The sequence below is a fragment of the Rhamphochromis sp. 'chilingali' genome (assembly GCF_963969265.1).
Source record: "Rhamphochromis sp. 'chilingali' genome assembly, chromosome: 2".
In the NCBI taxonomy this organism is placed as follows: Eukaryota; Metazoa; Chordata; class Actinopteri; order Cichliformes; family Cichlidae; genus Rhamphochromis; species Rhamphochromis sp. 'chilingali'.
In genome coordinates, this window is record NC_137930.1 from 3,655,853 (window position 1) to 3,679,241 (window position 23,389).

The 23,389-nt window shown below is 43.5% G+C and overlaps 1 protein-coding gene across 1 annotated transcript; it reads right to left on the bottom strand.

The window, feature by feature from the left end:
* Nucleotides 1–2,160: 2,160 nt before the first annotated feature.
* Nucleotides 2,161–13,829, bottom strand: ces3 (carboxylesterase 3). The gene is made up of 13 exons (XM_080875581.1): nucleotides 13,714–13,829; nucleotides 9,360–9,561; nucleotides 9,141–9,279; nucleotides 7,549–7,682; nucleotides 7,206–7,359; nucleotides 6,951–7,055; nucleotides 6,229–6,330; nucleotides 5,837–5,977; nucleotides 5,652–5,732; nucleotides 5,347–5,488; nucleotides 4,045–4,194; nucleotides 3,426–3,498; nucleotides 2,161–2,782 (listed from the first exon to the last, which is right to left on the bottom strand). The coding sequence occupies exons 1-13, from the start codon at nucleotides 13,778–13,780 to the stop codon at nucleotides 2,593–2,595; spliced, it is 1,680 nt and encodes a 559-aa protein (XP_080731707.1). The 5' UTR covers nucleotides 13,781–13,829; the 3' UTR covers nucleotides 2,161–2,592.
* Between the last annotated feature and the right edge of the window lie 9,560 nt (nucleotides 13,830–23,389).

Below are 23,389 nucleotides of genomic sequence, written 5' to 3' on the forward strand. Positions count from 1 at the left end.
GTTTCTTTCTTTGAATACTTCCTGTTCCTCCTCTGTTTTTGCTCAAGTTGATACACCAAATACCTTCATTGCAATGTCCCCTCACCATTTCAGCTGTACTTTCCCAGTCATCTGGTCATTTTTCCTTTCCACCCAGAGCCCGTGTCCTCCCTGAACCATGAGCAACATTCTTCTCTCTTCAGCTTCCAAACCACTTAATTTATGCCTCTGCCTTCACCAGTTTCCTGTTCTTGATTTTCGGAGTCATCCTACGAACTGCCACGAGATACAGAAACATCTTCCCCTGACACCACCTTAGTCTCCTCTCACTGTCAGAATGGGCTTTCTTCTGTAGTCCACCTCTGTGTACTTTATATGTTACACTAGGTTTCTCACTATTGTTGAGATATGTGTTCACCACAGCCGTTTGTATCCTTTTCACAAAACCCACTGTTATCGTTCATTTTTCTCCTTAACACCATATCTATGCAACACCTGATTATCATCTCTGTTGCCTTCACCTGCACCTAAACTGTTGCCTGTTACAATCACCACCTCCTGTCCTCACTTCCCTTCCACCTGGACTCCACTCCCCCCCCGCACACACACAGGATCTGCCTTTCTTCTCTAAACCACACCAGCCAGCTCTCTTCCTGTCGGTGTTTGTATTTAAAGTCCAGACTCTGCACTCCCACCTTTTCTTCATGCTTGCTGCTTCTGAAGATGCTTCCCACTTTCCTCTTTGTCTGTCTCGCAGTCTGTCAGAACCCTACTGGTCAGCAGCACTGGAAGCGGCTGTTGTTAATGGGGTTTGACCAATCCTATGTGGAAATCTCATTGTTGATTAATCAAACTTAACCGGCCTTCAGCTCCTGCTTCAAGAGATCCATCCAGTTCAGTCAATCGTGGCAGTCACGGCTGCTACTTCAGACATTTTCCCCATCTGTATGCCCACATCCATAGTATCTGCAGGTCAGCTGGTATCCTCTGGAGGTTTTCTGCCTCTTTCACATTCATTCTACCCAGATCTATACAAGCTGTCTGTATTTATTACTTGTCCATATAAAACACATATGAGTGATTTAAAAATTTATATTAAAGGAAAGGTCACTCATTAAAAAGTTTATGTTTTTATTGATTATTTGACTGTAGGGTTTCTTTGTGGGCAGTCTTCCAGCTTCACTTGAAGGTGTGGCAGCCAAAAGAGTTCCCAGGTGTCTTGAGTGCCTTTTTAATGTTTCCTGGTGGTACCAGGTGATTAAAGTGAGGATTGGATAGCCATATTCCTTTACTGTAGATTGTAGTCGGTAGGCCAAGTGGGATATATTTATTTAATGATTGTAATTATGGTTATTATGTACACAGCATTGGTGTGATATTAATAAAGGTTATGAGGTAAGAAAGGTGTGTGTAGTTTAGTATGGAACCCCAGATAATGGTATGGCTTGAGGGCCAATTAGCAGCAGTCTATAAAGGGGTGCCAGATAACATCAGAGGCCGTTGCTGGATCCATGTCCCACCCCTGGGCTACATTGTTTTATTTCATGTTATGTTTTTGGAATTTTAATATAGGTGAATAAACACACCTCATCTCTGCCTCAAGCCTCCTATTTGAACCCAGCCACTACAGGCCATCTAACAGTGTCCCGTATGAATATGGGGTATAAAGGACAGGGCTCTGTGCTGGACTAAAAACTTGTTGCAGCCGCTGAACCGTGACAGGCTTCATGTAGTGCAGGTTTGTCTTTGGAGTTTTATATTCTGGCAGCTCAGACTGAGCGGAGTGACTCTGTGCTTACAAACTGAACTTGACACCCTTGATGTTACTAAGTCACTTTTTTATTTGTGTCTTTGAGGGTGTCTTGCATCATTTGCAGTTACTTTAATTATTTTTACTTATTATTTTTTGAGTTGATTTTATTTTGACATTTTCTTGGTTAGTTTCAGTTTCTCATTTTGGTTTTATGTCTCATTTAATCATTTTATGTTTTCCAGTCATTTCAAACCTTGCTGTTGGTATTTTGTGTCTTCTGTCTGATTTTTCATAGAAGAAATACGGTGTTACCTGTAACATAAAACTGGGGCTCTGACCTTTGCCCAGTAAGACCTTCAGTAATTCAAGTGTCAGACAGAATTACTCAACTTTATTTTAGTGTCCTTTTAAAGTCCTCAGAGAGTTCACCGAGTGTGGGCAGGACTAAATACATGATAATAAGATATATTCCTTCATTCTAGATATGTAAGAATTAGTTATGCAATGGAATAGTCAAAACTCTTGATGTGAAGATTGTTCCTTTGCCTTTTAATATGATTGCATTTTAAATTATAAGTGGCACATTTTATTAATTTATTATTTTAGGAAAGTAATCAATCAGCAAATCAAGTACATAACCTAAAAGACCTGATAATTCTCTTTTTGCTTTCAAAATTCATTTCAAAGTTCATTAAGCATTATCTTATATCAACAATGCCTATTTAAAAAAATTAAATTACATTTTTTTTAATTACAGTTTTGTTACAAATCACTTAGAATTACAAGAGTTGTGAAAGACACTCAGTTAATCTATTCTTAAACAAAGAAAAAAAGAGTTTGGGCTGTAAAACTATCAGTCATCAGTTTCCAGGCACCAGTTTGGCTGCTGCTTCCAACTCTCTGAGCTTCAGAGGCAGGGTGACAGTAGCGAAGTGGACCCTATCCTTCCTCAATTTCTGTTTCACGGTCTGAGTCGGGCCCAGCTCCATGTACTCCTGGTTCTGCCTGTTGTACTGAGGCCAGCTGACCAGCCCAGGACCATTGGGAGAGCTGGGGATGTCAGTGCAGAGAAGATCATCAGTATATGTTCCCTGCGATTTCATTCTGCAGAAATATCATCATTTCATTTGTATACGGCAACTGCACTCATGTGTGCCCTTGTGGGTTGCATCCTTTAAATATTTCCTACTCCAACCAGCAAATTTACTGCAGTCACCTGTCAGCCACTCACAGCTGATATTAATTAAACTGATTACTTATTGCAATAATTCCTGTCAAGCATTTGGTTCTGGAAGCTGATGTGCTGGAAGGAGAAAAGCTGAGATAAGATATGTTTCTTATATCCCAAAAGAAAAACCTCGATAACGTCATGGTGGTAACAGAGATCAAACCCGGGGCCTCATTAGTGCTGTTATAGACTTGACCTGTGACCTATTTCCCCTGACAAACGTGCAACCATTAGGTGTTGTATTTGGATCAGACGCCAACCTGAACCTGACTCATAAACCCAGACAGGTTGTTAGTAACAGCAAGCAGATCTGTTGAGGCCAGTCAAGAGTTATCTTTTCTGTTTCTACTATACCGTACATCATCAGCCCTGTATCAGTTGCTACCAGTTGATAGTCAGCATGTCATGAAGGAAGTCAACAGTACAGGGTCTGTAGTTTTGCGGTTTGCAGCCGTTTTTACTCACCCATCTCGGACAAAATTAGCCCAGTATGACATCATCGTCCTGCAAAATCTCTCATCCTCTTTGGTGATGTTGCCTGAAGATGGGACAGTGGAAGGTCAGTCACAAAGCTGCCCTCTGACTTTCAGTCTTCTAAGGTTAAAGCTGATGTATTCTGCCCATTTTCAGCTCAAAAGTTTTATTCTTGGACTCTGATAATCTGGATCTTCTGTCTGAAACAAGCTGGTCTAACTCTTCCCCCTTTGACTGACATAAACAGAGTTGAAACCGCATGTGGGTGGAGCTTCTGTGCTCCCAGCCAGAGCTATGTGCCCGACATGCCCATATTAGGGACATCCATTCTCTGTGACATCATATAGATGCAAGAATAGAAAAAACTATCTGAAAAGGAGCTGTCTTACACCTTTTGGCTCGTAGTGATTACTGTACATGTGCTGACCTCAGTATTTAGAACTTTGGGAATTTTATTTGATTTATTAAGTCATGCACATCTGACAGAAAAGAAGGGAAAGCAGAATAGGTCCCTTTTAAACAACATTTTGTAGCCATTTGTTAGCCACAACTTTCCCCCATCAGTGATACAATAAAAATGTATTATAGGGCATATACTACACACACTTACCTAAGATTTTTATATTTCCATTCCAGAAACATCCACCAAACATCAAGCCGACATCATCTGCATGATCTGCTTTCACAAAGCTGGGCCTGTTATGTTTGTATATCTCAGCCTGGTATGCAAACTCATACATGTAAACTGGAACGCCCACGTCTGAACAGCCAAGGAGACAAAAGATGAGAGGAGCATGGTTATGCTGGGCTTAAACAGAACAAAGTGAACTTTTTCCCTCACTATTCACTACTGGCACAAAGCTTTGAGGAGCTTCTTTCCTTGCATCAGTTATAGTTGGATTAAAGGAGCAAAAACTAAGCTGACAAATAGGTACACTGATAACCGCAGAAATAAAGAGAAGCTAGCCGCATTGTGAATTGATTTTAACAAGATAAAAGCGTTTATTTTAACCAAAACCACAAACTTTAACCAACCAGCCACTGAAAAACCATGGATGGTCTCTAAGCTCCTGTGCTTGTGTCATCTCTTTTCTATTCCCTGAGTCTGTTTCAGCAGCGAGACTGTTAGTTCCTGCTGTCGCCAAGTGCTGCTCACTGGAGATCATCTGGAGATCATCTGATTCCTGGGAGTCTCTATTTAATATATTATATTAAATAGAGACATATATATATATTGTAGAATCGTCACCTTTTTTATATTCATCCATAGCTGCTGTGATGCAGATGCTGTATCGGTCTGTCGTGGTGAAGAAAGAGCTGAGTGCAAAAGCAAAGCCGTCAATCTACATCCCTAGCCTCAGGTTGTGGATCCAAGTGGTGGAAATTAGCTTTCTATAAAGCGTGGCTGGCCTCTCTCTTGGAGATAGGATAAGGCGTTCTGTCGAGAGTGGCTCTGACTAGCCGGAAGGGTCTAGTTGGTTCGGGCATCTGACAAGGATGCCTCCCAGGTGACTCCTGGGTGAGGTGTTCTGGGCATGTTCCACCAGGAAGAACCCCGAGACAGACCAAGGACATGCTGAATAGATTACACCCCTCATCTGGCCTGGAAATGCCTTGGTGTTCCCTTGATAAGCCGGAGGAGGTGGCTGGGGATAGGGATGCGACCTGGCCTCGGATGTATGGAAGCAAGGCCAGGATAGCAGTTTGGTTTTTTTGGTTTTGTTTGGATTTCTGCTCAGGATTTGCTGAGTCCCATTTCACATAATGTCTCTGATAGAGAGGCCCGAGACTGACTGAATGACAGTGTTTCATTTCTGGCACTTATATGTGTGGTTTTGGGAGTCCTTGGAAGTCCACCTGCTCTAATATTTAAATATAAAGGCATGCTGGATGAGTTAGCCCGTTCTCTAACCTGAGTGGTACCCGGCCACTCGGACAACAGGCAGTGTCATCAGCAGGTCTCCTATGATTTCAGTGAATCCGTCTCTGATCTCCTCTGGAGTTTTAGCATCTTGCAGGTATTCATCTACAATGAGGTTGTTAACAAAGGAGGCCTGGAACAGAGAAACAGGTTTTGAAACTATTAGATCAGGTGAGTTTTATTATAGCGCCTAGTCCTAATTTTAACCTGAGCTCAAAAAAAACTTCACCACAACTTCAATCAAATCATTGAATCAATGATATAAAGAAAAGCTGCCTAGCTGTTGCTGTGCTCACCCCTGGAGGATTAAACATGTTCACCACTGCCAGCACGGTCTCTCTGTTCATGCCATTCTCCCACCCAGGAACGGCGAAGCTCTGCAATCCACAAAAACACAATTTAGATCAAGACTTTAAACAGGAAACACATTAGGAGAGTGGAATCAGCCACAGAGACTGTGGTGTAGAGGTATCTGTGCGACCTGAGGTAAGATCCAGCCAAATTCATGGTTTGTGATTCCCATCAGTACCGGAACCTTCAGCACTTCGTGTCTCTGAAGAAGAGCCTCTGCCAAGTCAGTCAGAAATTCGCCGTCCACCACGGCCCCGAGGAAAATTTTCATCTGCACAGAAGTGACTGTTGATGACTTCCAACAGAGGTCAAATGGATACAGGAAGCTGGAGTTTGCCAGCTGAGAGTGTTTAAATACTTCCATCTAGTGGCCTTAATTAAGTATTATTCTTGCACGTGATATTAATCTCTAATCCAGCAGGTTTTCACACAATTGGCTTGAACAACATCAGATTCATTGTCTGTTTTTCACTCAGTGAATTCAGAGTACATCTGCTTGCACGTGTTAACACAATCATTTACCTGCTTTGTTGCGGCTACTAATTCATCTTGACTCTTCCCCTTCATACAACGGATCAGTTCCTCTGTGCTGCTGTGGTTACATCCAATATGGTTCGCAACAATCTGGGTATGTGGGGGACATGAATGACAATCACAAACAACACAATCTCTTGCTGCCCCAACTACACTAACTTCACCCAACTTTAGTGAAGTTAGTGTAGCTTTAACCCTTTCACGCATAGTGGACAGCTATTCAAAGGCTGTTTCCTTGTATTTGTGTCAGTGTTGATGGTATACTTGCACATAAAACACTACATTGGACACTGATGTGTGACTCCATACCCTGCCACCCACTGGTCAGCCAGTGTTGTCCACCTAAGTGGACATGTAAAAAACTCTTTGAAAAGTACATGTTTGAAAAAAGGAGTTCAAAAATCTTTTTTTCATGAGTAAAGATGAATAAAAATACTTGTGATTGTCATCATTCATCCATGAAAGGGTTAAACTGAGCAATTTCACTGTTACCATCTCGGGATTTCTTTTTTAATTGAACATGGACAATGCATCTATATGCATGTCTGTTCAGATAGTGGTGAAGACTTGATTAGCACTGAAGTATTAACTGTTCATTCTTGGCCAGATTTAGATGCTACTTCAAAGGAGCTACAAAGCAGATATGTTGATCTGCTGATGGAGCAGTCACTGTGAGCTACTTCAAATTCCTCGCATTCAAATTTCAGCACCTGCGCTTGAGACAAAGGATGATTTGTAGTGTAGGTTCCAAGTGTTGCTACTCCACTTTGAAAGATTGCCCTCTGAAACAGTCCTTTTGCTTGTGGAGAAAGAGTCTGTTCAAAAAGAGACATACAGTATGCATGTAAAATTCACTTATGAAATACTCAAACACTTGAATTACTCAGTATTAACTTTGAGGTGCTCATATTTGAGCTTAAACAAATGTTTAGCAGGTTGATTTGACATGCTGATTTCTTCCTTACCAGTATGGATGCACTGATTCCTCCAGCAGATTCTCCAGCCACTGTGACCGTCTGCGGATCGCCACCAAAGGCTTCAATATTTTCCTGCACCCATCTCAGGGCTGCCAGCTGATCCAAGAAACCCCAGTTGCCCTGGGCGTGTTCATCTCCAGTGCTTCGGAAGAAGAAGAGTTGATACAATTTATTTGGATTGCTTTGACTTCATAATATCCACCACATGACTGATGAACCAGCTGGAGTTATTATTGGCAGTAGATTGTGAGTTAGCTCAACCTTTTGTTAGAAATAATTTAATTAATGTGATCAGGTGGATGTTGAAAGGTTAAGGAAAACAACTCCTTACCTCAGGAAACCCAGAATGCCGAGTCGATACTGAATAATAACCATCACTATGTTTTCATAAACAGCTAGTGGAGCCCCATCATACTGTGAAGCTGCACCCATAGCCAGACCTCCTCCATGGATCCACACCATCACCTGAAACACAGCCAAAGAACCTGCATGTCACACCTGACCGATGCCGATTGGAGGAAAAGAAAAAGGTAACGCTGGTAGTTAAAGTAGTAGAAGCACACGGTCAAATGGAAAGCTGCTTATCCATGTCATCAGTCAAAACAGAGATGCCCAGACTTCCTTCTCGACAGCCAACTCGACTTCTTCAGCGTTCTTTTGCTTTCCCGAGCAAGCCAAGAGAGATAATATCACCAGCATTTCTGGACCCACACCAGGGTATCCTCCAAGTTCACAATCCCCGAAGCCTAAATCCTTCTAATCTAGGAGACATAACCAAATCTGATTACTGAACCGCCACAAATGACTCGGCTCTCATCTCAGCCCTTTCTGCTTTGCTTAAGGGCTGAGATGGATCCACAGGTACTTGGGAACCCTTCAGGTCTCCTTCACTCTGGCCATCAACTTATTTTTTTTTAAGCCAGAGTGGGCACTCCACCCTCTTTCAGATAAAAATCACAACTCAGAGTTTAATCTCCACTTCACACTGGCAATCATCACTCACTGAAGCCAGCAGTGCCGCATCATCAAAGCAGAGATGAGATCCTGAAACCACCGGTCGTGGCACCCTCTGTCCCTCGGCTGTAACCAGACATTCTACCCATAAAAGTTTGAAACAGACTCAGTGGCAAAGGACACCCCTGCTGGAGTCCAACACCCACTAGGAACATTATGCCTGGAAATGCAAACCAAGCTCTCACTTTAATTGTACAGTTGGCCCATAGCAATGGCCCCGATATCCCATGATCCTGAAGCACACTCTGCAGGACTTTGTTCTATCTGAATCTGATATTCACTATCAAACAGACTCTCCTCAGTTCAGTTTTTTTAAAAACCTTGGTGACCTCAGTGACTGATGGGCGAGTCGTACACCTCGTGTCCGGGCTCTGTCGTCCCTGCAGTGGCCGTGTCAGTGGGGATCAGGGGACTCTCACTAAGATGTGTCCATAAAGATCTGTATGTGACTGCTTAACCTTTACTGTTGCAAGAACATATAAGGCATATTTGGAGATAGCAGGACTCTGAGCGAGATACCTCCTTAGTCTGGATTTAGATGCCTGAAAACAATGCACAACATTCTGCTATGCTTCCTCTATTGAGCATGTTTTACTAAAATGTGTAGCCATGGGAGAAAGGCTTTGTTAGAAGTGTTAGCCACTCAGGAGCAACATGAACCCCACATATTAAGAAGGCGTCGCTTGGACGATGCAACAGGAGGTCTGGGGTGAGCTTTGTGTTGCTGTCTGTGAGGCTTCAGTTAAGGTGGTAAATATTTGTTGACCTGGAGGGAGTAGGGTTGTAATGGAAAAGAGCCCAGGACACCAAACTCATCTAGTGCAGAAAATGGCATCAGTGCTGTATTATACTATATAAAATATTAGACTATGATACTCTGTATCCCTGCACCCTGCCACTTTTACTCACTGGAAGCTTGTTCCCCTTAGTTGCTTCAGCTGGAGTGTAGACATTCAGATACAGACAGTCCTCTGAAATTGCTGGTGGGATGAATTCGAGCGACATGGTTTTTGAAACATTCACAACTAGTTCAGGATCCTGGATACACCTGAAAAGGAGACAGATGAGGGAGAGTGTGTGATTCAGAATGAGAGTGCTGTTAAAATGTTCTGCTCTTTGGTGACTTACATAGATGGCTCTTGTGTGCCGTCTCTCACACCTTCCCAGGGTTCCTCAGGCCGCGGAGCAGAGAAGCGGAGGTCTCCCACGGGCGGCTGTGCGAAGGGTATCCCCAGGTAGCACTTTGCCCTCCTCTCCGTGCCTTTCACACTAACATATTCTCCTCTGATTTGACCATTTTTCGCCGAGACCACGAGGTCACTTCTCCCTGCTGAAGAAAGAAGTGTGCCGTTAATGGGCTGTGCATCTAAGTCTGAAGAAGTCTTTTAACTTAACCGCTTAACAGCTTTTAGTTTCTCTGTTTGTAGAAGTTCAAGGTGTAAGAAGCAGATTTATATCTGCAGGTCACATGACTGAAAAGTATCATTATTCATTCAGTTTAATGCAGTTTTATTTATACATTGCCAAAACACAAGAGCATAATTAATTATTAAGTAAAAAAAATATGCTCCGTATAAACTGAATGTATGTCAAACAAGTACACTTTATTTTCTTAAAATTAACATTTTACGTTGCACTTACATGACACACTGACATGGAAAACTGAAATTACTTAAAGGCAACATTTTGGATAGTGTGTAAAATACAAATAAAAGCAGAATGCAATGATATACGAATCTCAAACTCATATTTAGTTCACAACAGAAAATAGTCAAATATGTCAAATGATTAAAACGAGCGCAGCGACGCTTTGTAAGTTTGACTAAAAAGTATGACGTAGTCCTGTGTGGACGGCAGAGGTCAGACCCAAACGCAGGACTCGGAAACAAAACGAGTGAACTAAAGAAGACGCCGTTATTACCTGTAACACGATACTCTTAAACTCACTGACACAAGCATACAAAAACTCAGGCCAGGAGAAAACCAAGCCTTAACTAAGAGTAAAAGAGGGAAACACGGAGCATTCAGGGACAACACTACAAGGGACAAAGTGAAACTGAGAACTTAAATACACACACAGGATAACGAGAGGCTGAACCACGAGTGGGAGCACAAAAGGACTGGGCAAGAAACAGACATGGAGACGAACACAGAAATGAACAAAGCAACATGAAGGGAGAACACAGGAACAGGACTACAACAATGTCACGGTGCCATGGAGACAGCACAGGTAGGGGAGGGGACAGAAGGAAGAACAAAACACAGGTGAGACTGGACCAAACAGGCGCAACAAGAACCACAGAATTAGAAATGTAAAGAATGAAAACTCAGAGGCATTAGGAACTAAAGACAGAGAACCAATACATAGCTGGAATATGAAAATCTCCAACACCAAACAAAACCAGTGTTGGTCAAGTTACTTGAAAAAAGTAATCAGTAACTAATTACTGATTACTTCCCCAAAAAAGTAATCCCGTTACTTTACTGATTACTTATTTTCAAAAGTAATTAATGACTTAGTTACTTTTTAAAAACACGATTTACAACCTGAAGAGGTGATAAAGCGATAGATCTTTCAGCCCAGTTCTACTTTTTCTGCATAATCCATCATACAAAATGTAATCAAATGGAAAAGTCTCTTTTTAAAACTTGTTTTATTAGTTTTAATCTTTTAATTTTATGCATCAAGCAAAAATTTAATTATATGCAACATTCTCTGACTTGAATAAATTAGTTTAACATTTAAACCTATTTTCTGCACATTCCAGCTCATAAAATAAAATATTTTTTGTGTTTACACTCAGTCTTTCAAATAGATGCAAGTAAAACACAGCAGAAAATAAATAAAGTCAAAGACTCAGCGGTCCTGTTGCTCTATTTTCACCTGTAAAGCAGGAGTGGGGTAGGCGGAGGTTTACCCTGGTGCAGGTGTGCCGCGGTCAGTGGAAGAATCCGCGAGTTTCTCTGTGAGTTTCCCATCACGTCGTAGCTACTCGGTACTTGCTCGGAGGTTTAGGGGTTTTTTCGCTGTAAAAAGAAGTTTTCTTCCCACGCACAGCGGACGCTAATGTTTTTGTCACTTTTTATGGAATCAAACTCAAAGTAAGGTCAGTACTTCCACGCTTTAAACGCTGCACGCTCATACTCTCTCCCACAATCGATATGTGATCCATTGTTGATCTGCACACAGCTGTTGTCACGAACGGGGCACTCGCTTACGTCGCTGTCGTGAGACATTCTCGCAAAAAAATCACGGTTTTAGTAACGCAGTAACGCAGCGCTCCTACGGGAAAGTAACGGTAATCTAATTACCGTTTTTGCAATAGTAATCCCTTTACTCGTTACTTGAAAAAGTAATCAGATTACAGTAACGCGTTACTGTAATCTGATTACTGATTACTTTAATCTGGGAAGTAACGCGTTACTGCCCATCTCTGAACAAAACAGCACAACTCCAAAAGAGGGTCAAAGACCCAGGATCGTGACTAAAAGAAACAACCATAAGAATATTTCACAACTAACCAGGGTAACTGGTTACAGGTCAGTGACGTGAGTGGGTAAAAAAAGGATCTTAGAGAGGCAGAAGACTGTACGGTACATAACATCATTATGAGATTCAGAGAATGTGGTGAAATCTCTGTGCCCAAGGGTCCAGGCTCAATGTCTTTATTGGATGGACAGTGCCTTGGGCAACATTGCGTTAAAGCAGGGATAATTCGGTGATGGAAATCAGTGCCTGATCTCAGGTACACTACCAGACATCTCGGTCAGTGAACACTATTCTCTGTCCACAGATGCAGATTAAAGCTCCATCATTGCAGAGAAGCATGTGAACATGATCCACAAACACCGCCGTCTTCTCTGGGCCAAAGCTCATTTAAAATGGACTGAGACAAAGTGAAGACTGTTGAATATTTGAAGTTCTCAGTGCCCCTGTAATTGACAGCTTGCACTGTAAAGGCACCATCAGTGCTGAATGGTTTACAGCGGGTTTAGAGCGATGTGCCATGCAGAAGGTCTTACAAGATAATCCTAAACCACTTTTTCAGCCCCATGACTTCAGAGTAGTAGCGTCCAAATGCTGAACTGGCCTGCCTGCAGTGCTGACCTTTCACCACCTGAAAACATATGACTCAGGACTATCCAGCAGCTAGAATCTTCTATGAGACGACAAGGGGACAAAATTCCAGCGGCTCTCAGTTCCCAGACATTTACAGTCTGTTGGAAAAAAAAAAAAAGAGGGGACGTTACACGTGTTGCGTGAAGCTCAAAATGACCTTCATGTTTAAAACTGCACATTTTCTCAGTTCAAACTGTTTACATGTTTGTGTTCTGCTGTGAATAAAATTTGGGTTTATGAGATTTGCAAAATAGCTGCATTCTGTTTTTATTTACATTTCACAGCCCAATGTTTTGGAATTAGGGTTTATATTAAAAAAACAAAACAAACTAGTGATAAATCATAATCAGTATGCTTTGTGCAAAGAGGGTTTGACCTCTGGCACTTCCACATGCCGCCCTGTCCCGGGCCTCCTGACTGTGGAGCAGCAGCTCACAGATGCCAAATGTGTGAAGCTGTTCTTTGTGTCCAATCATTGCTTCTGTGTAGCTTAATTGTCTCAATCCAAGTGTTTTGTATCAGCTTTGAGTTACATAATCTGTGTAGCTTTAAAATGTTTAGCCTACCTTGAAGAAACTCATCAGGTGGATTTCCCCAGCCCAGTGGCAGATTGATTCTTTGTAACAAATAGGTAGGTTTAACTAGTTAACAGAATGCTTTCCATTAGTGGGCCTTTACTGTGTATTTTTACTGTCTGATTGCCACTTACTGCCATCTGCTGTCTGAATATTTCCTGTAACAGTGAACTGTGTGAAGCATGCATGTAGTGAAGCACGATGATTTAACATGGTTTTGGTTTTACTAGTCCAGTGCCTTTTCATGGAAACTGAACCCCACATTATTTCTTCGGGTGGTAGTTAACGTTTGGGATAACTGGTTTAGGAACGCATTAAGAAATGTGCACAGAAAAATAGCCCCACAAGCATGCGTGTGTGTGTGTGTGTGTGTGTGTGTGTGTGTGTGTGTGTGTGTGTGTGTGTGTGTGTGTGTGGTTTTCTTCCTGCACAGAGATTGAAGCAGACACCATTCACTGTCATGGAAACACTGAACTACTTTCAGCCAGAATAGCTTAACTAATCCAAAAGAAAAACCTCAGACCTGGCACTGAAATCCTCCCCAACACACCTGCCAACTTTCAAGGGGGTGGGCAAAATGATGAAGGCGTACATGGAGCAAACATCAAAAACAAACTTGTTTCCTTTGGTCAAATATCAGCATGATTATACTTTATCTGACACAATCCCTCTTTTCTGCTCTGCTAACATACTATAATATTCTGTGGTGAACCCATGAATCAGCCATCTGTCTGCAGACATTACCATGTGCCTCCCAGAAAAGAGCTCAAATGAAGCGTTGTCTCACCTGGTGTTGCCTGTGCTACCACAATCAGCACAGGTAGAACATAAACAATAAACAGCGCTGTTCTCATCCTGGCCAGGCTCAGAGAAAAGACGGACTGAATTACAGCAGTCTCAGAGAAATAGCCTTCGACTCCCCCCTCCCCTATCCTGCCCTCCTTTAGCACCTCCCATACACTCACAAACACACAAGCATTCAAAACATAGAGCCAGTACACAGACTTTTAACCTCTTTCACACCCACTCAATATGCGATAGCCTCAGTGCTACGACCCGGCTCAAAAGTCGCAACATAAAAAAAAAGATGAACACCAGAGTGTTAGTGAGAAGAGGATTTTTCTTAAACTGGAATACCAGGTCGGCTAAAATTGCTGGAGCCACCAAGGCAAAGACAAGTGAGCTCCCTGGAAGCTTGCCTCAGGTATGCTTTTATCCACACCTGACTAGGTGTGGCCAATTAGCATCAGCTGAAAACATTGAGGAGATTAGGGGCTGCAGAGGGACGTAACACTCAGCATAAATATTGTAGTCGTCTATTGATTTAAACTCCACGCACGACTCTGACCGCAGAGTCAAAAATGAGGAAATGCTGCTCTTTGACCCCGCTCAGATCTCACTAGTATACTCCTAACAGTAGGGTAAATGCTAGTGATGGCCAAATGAAGCTTTCCGAAGCACTGAAGCTTGTATTGAAAAACGGTTCATTACTCGAAGCTTTTCAACACAGTCCTCTCCGGTGACATCTGGTGGTGAAAATTTTGAAGAGCAGCTTGAATCTGCAAAATAAAACGGACTGCTCAATTATCACTGCTCACTCAAGAGTGGAGTTCTCTCTGATATTGGGCCACCGTTCCGTTGCTTTGAACATGTAATTGGTTTTGTTTTCTCGATTGGGGGGCTGAAAAAAATGTAATGCGTATTTGCGTAATACATTTTGATCAATAAACTTTCCCTATTTAAACATGCACTATGGTGTGGCCTTTCTTTGCTCATAACTCCTTGATGTTGGTAAATACAATAAGTGAGCAATATATATAATATACATATGAGAATGCACAGCACATTATGGAGTATGCCCCTGCTGTGAAGTCCTGCCTCCATCTACTTGTCGTTTAATCACTGGACAGCTGGACAGGTTCATACAAAATATTAGATGAGGCCAATTGTCCTATACATATTTTTGACCTAGGGGTGGGATTGATTGTGAACTGGAAAGGGAAAATGCTTAGGGAGCTGAGTACGGCTGCATCGTCACTGATTTGTAGAATCATTTTTGATTCGATACAGGATTCAATTTGATTGGAATCTGGAAAGTTTTGCCTCAGTCAGAAATATTACAATTCTGATCATTTAACAGTATATATCCATAATTTCGTATCTATTAAAAGAAAGCTGACACATGTGAGACTTAATTAGAGATGTAAACAGAGAGTTATGAAACCTGCAGCTGCAGAAGCCAGCGGGGAAAAAAAGAGGCAAACACAGCGCGGACCCGACGACACATCAAAATCTGACTCTGACGCGTCGGGTCCGCGCTCTGTGTTCACGTTTGTATGCAGAATCCGTAAACCTGCTCCCAGTTACTGTTTTAGCTGCATGGTGTTTGACGACATGTTGTGAGGTTTAACCTGAGATGCTGGCATTTCAGGCATAATAACGTTAATTTACAAATCGACACGGGATTTTAATGAATCAATATCACTTTATTCAATTTAGCATGGATTGTAATCAGAAAGGCGATAATCAAAACCCACCCATAATCAAGAACTTGCAAAGTAAAAACATGATCAATGTAAGGTAGCCCTTTTGTTATTTACATTTAAAAAGAGGATTAGTGTTACTGTGCGCTGGCTGAGTCTGTTTCTTTTCTTAGAAATAGTTTCTCCTGCCCTGGAGAAAATCCACTTGCATGGAACAGAAGAGGCTGTGGAGTGCAGGAACTACACTGCAAGCTGGTAGATATGCAGGTATTCCTGGGTCCTGCAGACTATCACCTAAAAACAATAAACAAAATGATTTTCTAAACTGTGTAGCAATGTAATGTACGTATAGTGTCAAATACATTGTTGTAGTCTTCATTAGCTTTAATTCACATGGAAGTGTTCCTAAAGTCATATGCTGTAATGATATTTCCATTATGAAAACATGATTTTGGACATTTCAAGTTTTTCACTTCGGCAGATAAAATGAATTGAGCAAAATCAACTCAAAATATTCCCACACGCCAGAATGTCCTCTCTTCCTCGCTGGCTCCATATCTGTCAGTGGAATGATCACCTCGTCGCTCTCTGTCACCATCAACACACTCCACGAATCCCGTGGATGATTCACTTCCTTATATCCGTTTGAATCAGGTACCGAAGCAGTTACGTGCGTAATGAAGCTTCGGACGTCACTGGTCACGTGACTTTTGCCAAACGAAGCAAGCCTCGACACAGTGCTTCTGAACCAGTGTGTTGTTTTTTTCGACACACGCTCCGGAGCGTCAGCTTCAAGCGGGCCATCACTAGAAAACAGACTGCTGTCAGACTGAGAGGAGGTACATGAGGTGAAATGCAACAAACAAACCCAAATAACTGTGAAATGTGCACATTCTGCCGCGGCCCTTCAGTGAATGATCGCAGTGAACGCACTAAAAAGGGGAAAGAAATCCTTGGAGCAAAGCTGCTGTGGGTTCTTGCATCACTTGTGTTCCTCGTGTGCTTGTAAAAGTCACTTAAAGGTGAGCCATAATATTTTCACAGCTGAGGGCTTTCTGTCACATTATGTGCTTCACTGAGCAAACAAGTGTTGGAGTCAGTGTGTGTACAGACCTTTCTGTTTAAAGACCATGTGTAGTCCCCATCAAACCCAACGTAAACCCAATGAGACTAAGAGAAAATACAGTAAAGTGGCGTCACTGGTGTCAAATACTGTGTTTGTAAAGAATTGCTCGAGTTCTGATGTTGGTAATTCTCATTTATGTACAGTTTAAATGTATTTTAAGCATTATTTAGGTAGGATTTCTTGACACCAACTATATTTACCAGTGTGAGGAAGGTTTAGTCTGCTATAATGACTAAAATAGAAGAGTTGAAATCAAAGACAAATGCTCCTATGGTCTTGTTCTGAGAGTATATTAAAGTATTTAGTAAACTACATCCAAAAGACATCAAATTCAGCACTCTGCATACTCGTTTACCAAGAACTAGATCTACCACGTTTGGAGAGGTTTGGATAAATGGTTTTGAGGATAGGAAAAGAACGGTCAGACAGGAAGATGTAAGAAGGTAAATGATCTAAATATACCAAATTCAGTCTACTGGAGTACAAAGTACAATAATTGCCTCTCAGTTTAAAATATTTGAGTACTTTAAGCATTATGGTTGGGTTTGAGTCTTTCCCAGAAGACATTTGGCAAGAGACAGGAAGTCACTCTGGGCTGACTTGCAATCCAGAACTAAGGCTACGTTCACACTGCAGGTCTTAAAGCTCAATTCCGATTTTTTGATCAAATCCGATTTTTTTGTCTGCTCGTTCACACTACAAATAAAATGCGACAGCAAACGCGCTCTAGTGTGAACGCTCAAAGCGGCCCGCATGCGCAAAAGAAGACGTCACACACAACGCGCTCTGTTCAGACCCAGAACAAACTATATTGTTTGACTGATGGCCTTAATATAAAGACTTCGGACTTCATGTTTCCCAATTTTTACTTTAAGTTATTTTGTTATTTACATAATAATGTAGATAACCTAATAATGATACTTATTGCTGTTTTAGAGGAGCGGTGCTTCAAAGGATAGTTGCAGATTTCTGTCAGAATCTGCAGGTTATGCAGTACAAATAAAATGTTCACGTTTCTCCAACGTTGTCTTCCCAGCAGTCTCACCAGATGGCCAGGAAGCGTTCGCGATGTCTTCTCGGGCGCTTCTCTGGCGCTGATAATTGGCGTCTGTCTTGTGTCAGTGACATAAAAGACGGATTTAATGCGACATGACCGTTCACACAGCAGTCGCTTTCTGAAACGTCGGATATGTGCTGACGGACGTGGGTTACTGACCTGGTAGCCTGGCTGGCCCTGGGCTGGGGCCCGGGCCGGGCCTCGGGGGCTTGGGTCCTGGTTGGTGTGTTGCCGGGGTTGTGGGCGGGTGGGTGCATGGGGGCCCAGCCCTGGAGCAGGGTGCCGCCGGTGCGTCGAGCCACCTGGGGGGCCCTTCAACTGGTGGGGGAGATGGTCACATCTTGCAGGAGCTTTCCTCTCTTCAGGAACTCTCTCTGCAGGAGGGGGAGATACAGGAGAGGTGGAGGAAGATCTCAGCCTGGACGTTTACTGTCTTATATAGTCTGGAAGATGAGTGGATGGTGGGGTGGGTGCAGTTTTCTCTGTGGTGGGGTTGGGTGGACTGTCCCGGGCTCTGTGGGGCCGGGGGGTGCTGCTGCACTGGGCCCCAGTCTGGATGGGCCTGGGCCCCCTTTCCCTGGCGGGTCGCGGAGTGTGGGAGTGCCTACTGGGGTCAGCGGGGGAGCTGGCCCCAGGGAGGGGTTACCTGCCCCTCCCTTCCTTCCCTCCCCATCTCCAGCTGCCTCCCTCTTCCCGCTCCACCACAACCACCCACACATGCAGGGCCTTGGAGTAGGGGTATGTCACCAGGGTGCAGAGGAGGCTACCCCCCCCCCCCCCCCTCTGTCCCCTTCTGGCTGCCTCTGCCTCAATTTTATCCCACAACTTAGACATTCACATTATTCACACTCTCATTACACATACATATAGGATCTTGGGCGTGGGAACAATCACGGAGTCCAAATTACCATCAGGGTGTACACCTCACCCCTGGCGTCGTTGCCCACCTCTCAATTTTAAATACACTTAGACATTGAGGGCTATCAGGAGGGACTATGCGCTTACCTGCTGCTCCTTGGCAGGTAGCTCCATGCCCTCCTGGGTTTTAATTGCACCTTAGAACACACATGCATCAACACTACAATGAGCGGGTGGAGGGAGGTTTGGAGTCTTCTCTCACCCCCATTCTCTGCGGCCTGCTGGAGCGGGAGGGCTAGGAGGAGGAGTTGGCCGTCCGACTGCGGTCTGGAGTGTGGGGCCTCCCTGCTGCTACGGAGTCGGGGTGGTCTGCCTCTCCCCACCGCAGGGAAAAGGGTAACACCACCTGGGTCTGGGTGCAGTTCCCCCCTCCAGGGGTAAGGGTACCTAGACCCAGTTTGTAGAGTACGCTTGGGGAGTGTGATCGTGTGTACAGCGTCTCTTTATGTCTGTCTCCACGTTGGTTGAGTGTGGAGTAAGTGCATATGAGAGCATGAGGGGGGGAATGGATGTTTGTGTCTGTGTGTGCCTGTATGTCTGTGTCTATATGTCAGGTTGGGTGTCAGGCGCCACCTCTCTGGGGACATCTCAGACCCTCCAAGGTTTGGAGGCCTATCTCCACCCACCACCACTTCCCCTGCCAGTGGCGGACTCCCTCAGGTGTCGGTGCGTTGGTGGTTCTTTGTGTCTGGGGATGGGCGTCCAGGTACACACCGGCTCACTCCTTGGCGGCCGCTTATCGGGGCCTGGAGCCTGGGGCTCGCTCGGGCCCCTTCGGAGGTGGGGTGCCCCCGGCCGCTCGGCCTGGGGGCTCGGTCACTCAGGCACAGCTGGCGGCCGGCGGAGCTCACGGGCGCGTCACTGCAACTCCCCCTGGCTTCTGCTCCGCGGCTGCTGAGTGAGCCCTCATCTGGGACTCTCCTCAGCTCTTACTGAGACAGTGGCGCGGCTGCCCCTCTGTTGGTCTTCCTTGGTCTCTTGTGTTCTGGGGGCCTCTGGATGTCTGGAGTTTTGATCTCCTCCATACCTGCTTCATGCCCTGGAGGACGGGGCTGTGGCCCCCCCACACTCCCTAGCAGATCGTTACATGGAGAAACCTTTGGAATGCAAGCATGCTGATCCACACAGGTATGCACACAGGTGTTCACTGCTCGTAGACCCAAATTACACCTTTCTTGGCTGCTACTTCGAAGCACATCAGTCCTGCGTGCTGCACAACAACATTGAATATTTAGTATTTACTGCTGTTTACACTTAGCTAGATTAATGTGATGGTGTTGTGTTTAGTATGTTGCTTTGTTTTTTGTTTTTTTTGTCTTTTTTGCTTGTTTTCTATTCTTCTCTCAACAGGTGATCCAGGAGATTTTTATTTTTTCTCCCCCCCTTTCTCACTGTCCCTCTCCCCTTCTGTTTTTCCTTTCCTTCCTCTTTCTTTCTCCCTTTCCTCGACGGGGCGGTCGTGGCTCAAGAGTTGGGAGGTTGCCTTGTAATCGGAAGGTTGCCGGTTCGAGCCCCGGCTTGGACAGTCTCGGTCGTTGTGTCCTTGGGCAAGACACTTCACCCGTTACCTACTGGTGGTGGTCAGAGGGCCCGGTGGCGCCAGTGTCCGGCAGCCTCGCCTCTGTCAGTGCGCCCCAGGGTGGCTGTGGCTACAATGTAGCTTGCCATCACCAGTGTATGAATGTGTGCGTGAATGGGTGGATGACTGGATATGTAAAGCGCTTTGGGGTCCTTAGGACTAGTAAAGCGCTATATAAATACAGGCCATTTACCATTTACCATTTCCTATCCCTCACTTATGTCTGTCCCGTCTGTAACATCTGAAAATAAAATATAATAAATAATAAAAACAAAGATCGACCAAATGGACCAATACGGCAATGCCACGATGATCCATTTGGCAAAGTAAATCCATTGGGTATCCTTGTTGGTCTTCAGACAACAATTCTGATGGCTAAAGAACCAAATGGGACAGGAAAAAAAAAAAAAAAAGAAAGAAACGTCAGATATGTATCGGATTCAGTACCACATACGAAAGTGACCCAGATCGGATTTGAAAATATCGGATTTGTGCCGTTCACACTGTCACACCATGATCGGATATGGGTTGCATAGGGTCAAAAAAATCGTAGCTACGTTCACACTGCAGGCGAAAGCGCATCAAATCCGATGATTTGATGCGAAGTGAACGTAGCCTAAGAGACCTAGAGCCAATGTAGAATCACCAGTACCTCTAACATTCATGTCTTTGAACTGTGGGAGGAGTCAGAGCACGTGCAGACACAGAAACTCCACACCGAAAGGTCCCCAACTGGCCACCGAGTTCCAACGCAGAACCTTCGTGCTGTGAGGCTCCCCATGCTTCAACTGAATACTTTGGTAAATCTCCGATCTGTTGAAGTTTATATAGTACATTTAGAATTGGCATGTTGACATCCCAGCGGTGTTGGTGGATATTAGTGTGCTCAGTTCATTTGACAACTTTCAAAAGATCCCAAACTCCTCTACATGCCACATGGCATTCGGCTCTTGTTGAGTCCCCGTGTTTAACAGCTCAGGATTTAAGATTTTTTTCTCTCATGTTAAGAAAGAAAAACAAAGAGACAAATAAATGCCACACTGACAGGATTGCATGGATGTAGATCTAAAGTCCCTAAACCATATATGTGTCCTGGGACGCTACCTAGCCAACCACTGGTCTTATAAAGCCCTGGTTTTTGATAAAACATTAGAAATTTTTTGTCCAAGAGATAATATGATAATATGATTACTGCACATTCTTCAGCCAAGCAGTTTGTCAACCACTCTACCACATTTCAAAAGTGTACACTGTGGTTGCACAGCTTGAACCTAAGACTTTCCATCCCTCATGGGAACACAGGTTGTAGACTTAGTTCACTCATCACTCTGATTTTTTTTTTCTGATTAGGTAATCCTCCCCCATCTGCATCCTCTTGATCACCTATAAGGACAAATTCTTCCCTGAAACACCTGAAACCATTTTGTAATGTGGCTGATTGTATATGTGACCATAATAGGAAGCAGATTGCTCATAGATTCAGATTAAAAATCTTATTCAGTGTGTTCTCTTTTGTATAATATAACTTCACACACACAGTCTTCAATAGGAGGCGGGACAGGTGGAGTTCCTGGTTTGTGTCTCCAGTTAACTCACTGGTCTGTTTAGTTTTTATGTGTTTTTATGTTTGTTTTCACGTCACTATTTTTGGTTAGGGTGAAACTCCTTCCTTTAGAACAATAAAATCCAGCATGGATACCTATCTCGCCGATGACATAGCCCGTTTGGTTGCACAGCTCCACCCAAGGACACCTGGTACTTTAACTTTGTTTCACTCCCTGGGAATGAGAATAAGCCAGTTTTATCCTCTGTTCCTGCTTCCAAATTACCGGACCTGCTGCCTAAACACCTCAGATGTTTACAGTATGGTGCAAAAAAGCAGAACATGCTTTGAGCAATAAAACAAATGGAGTATGTGAGCATGACAAAAATAAAGATAACAAGAGACTGGCAGATGTTACAAACAGAATTCAGAAGTTACAAGGTTTGTCTGAGTAAACAGTGAGCAGCGTGTCAGTGCAGTCTTCCACCCCAAAGGTCAAGTTAGGCAACAGTGTGTTTACCTTTTTACAATCAGCAGAAAAACAGAGTTTCAAGAGGCCAAGCAAACATGCCAAGTTCTGATAACTTGTTCTGGGAGCATGAAGGGCTTACAGAAATTCAACCTCAACCTGCTTTCCTGCAACAAGCTGCAAAATAATGACAAGACAAGGAAATATTGCACAGTTGATGGCAGTAAGTATGACACAAGTCCTGGAAATGCATAACCCCTGCTGTCTGTAATTAATGCTTCCAGGTATGTGTGCATCTGCTGCAGCAGCACTCTAGGTCAGTTTAAGTCAGCCTCCTCAGAAGATGCTGAGCTCACAGAAACTGAGCTTACACTCTGAGTAAGACAATGACTATGACACTGCAGCTGGTTGCAGACACTGAGCCACGCATTAACACTACCCTAAACCCTGCTTGTGATCAAATCAAGGCAACAAACTGTATCACACACAGGTTTAGGGTTATGGTAGAACTGACCCTTTCTTCATTCCTATAGAAGCAGTAAGGCTGAACTTTGTTTTTCAAAGGACTCCTGAGAAAACCTTTTTTTCACATGGCCGTGTGGTTACCGCCCTTTATCTGCCTGTGTGCAAATGCATCACTGGCCACAGTGAAGTGCCATCTACTTAGCTGACATAGGCTACTTTACACTAGAGAAATAACAAACAATAAACACATTTATCAGACAACTGCAACAAGCTGGCTGCTAGCGGTTATTTTTAGCCACGTGTGAAAGTAACAACAAAACCTTTGAGTGAGTGCAAAACCTGACTCCTGCAAAACAGTTGGACAGACGTTCTCACTGGAGACAAAAACAGAAATGCATCGAATGCCTTGTGTGAACTCACATACTGTACTGAGAGACTTCCATTTGTTCTCACACCACAACATCCACATGTTATTGTCAGGTGTGCTAACAGGCTACATTTTGAAGGTCACTGGGGAAACAGAATAAAAGACTGAATAGAAGCTAAGAGACCAATCTCTAATGTGGGGCGCATAAATAAATTAGACTTTATCTAAGGGGGACCATAACCTAAAAAGTGATAAGAGCCAAAAACTAGCCACCACTTTGCTGTGTTGCTGCTTTAAAACTGATTGCAAAATCAAACTACTGCAGTTTATAAATAGGGAAAAAAATGGACGACAGAAAAAATAAACACCCAAAATGTGTAAATGCTGCCAGCTGACCTCGGTTGAAATAAAGAGTTAACGTCTTGGTCCAAATAAACAGTCTGGAATTTGGATTAA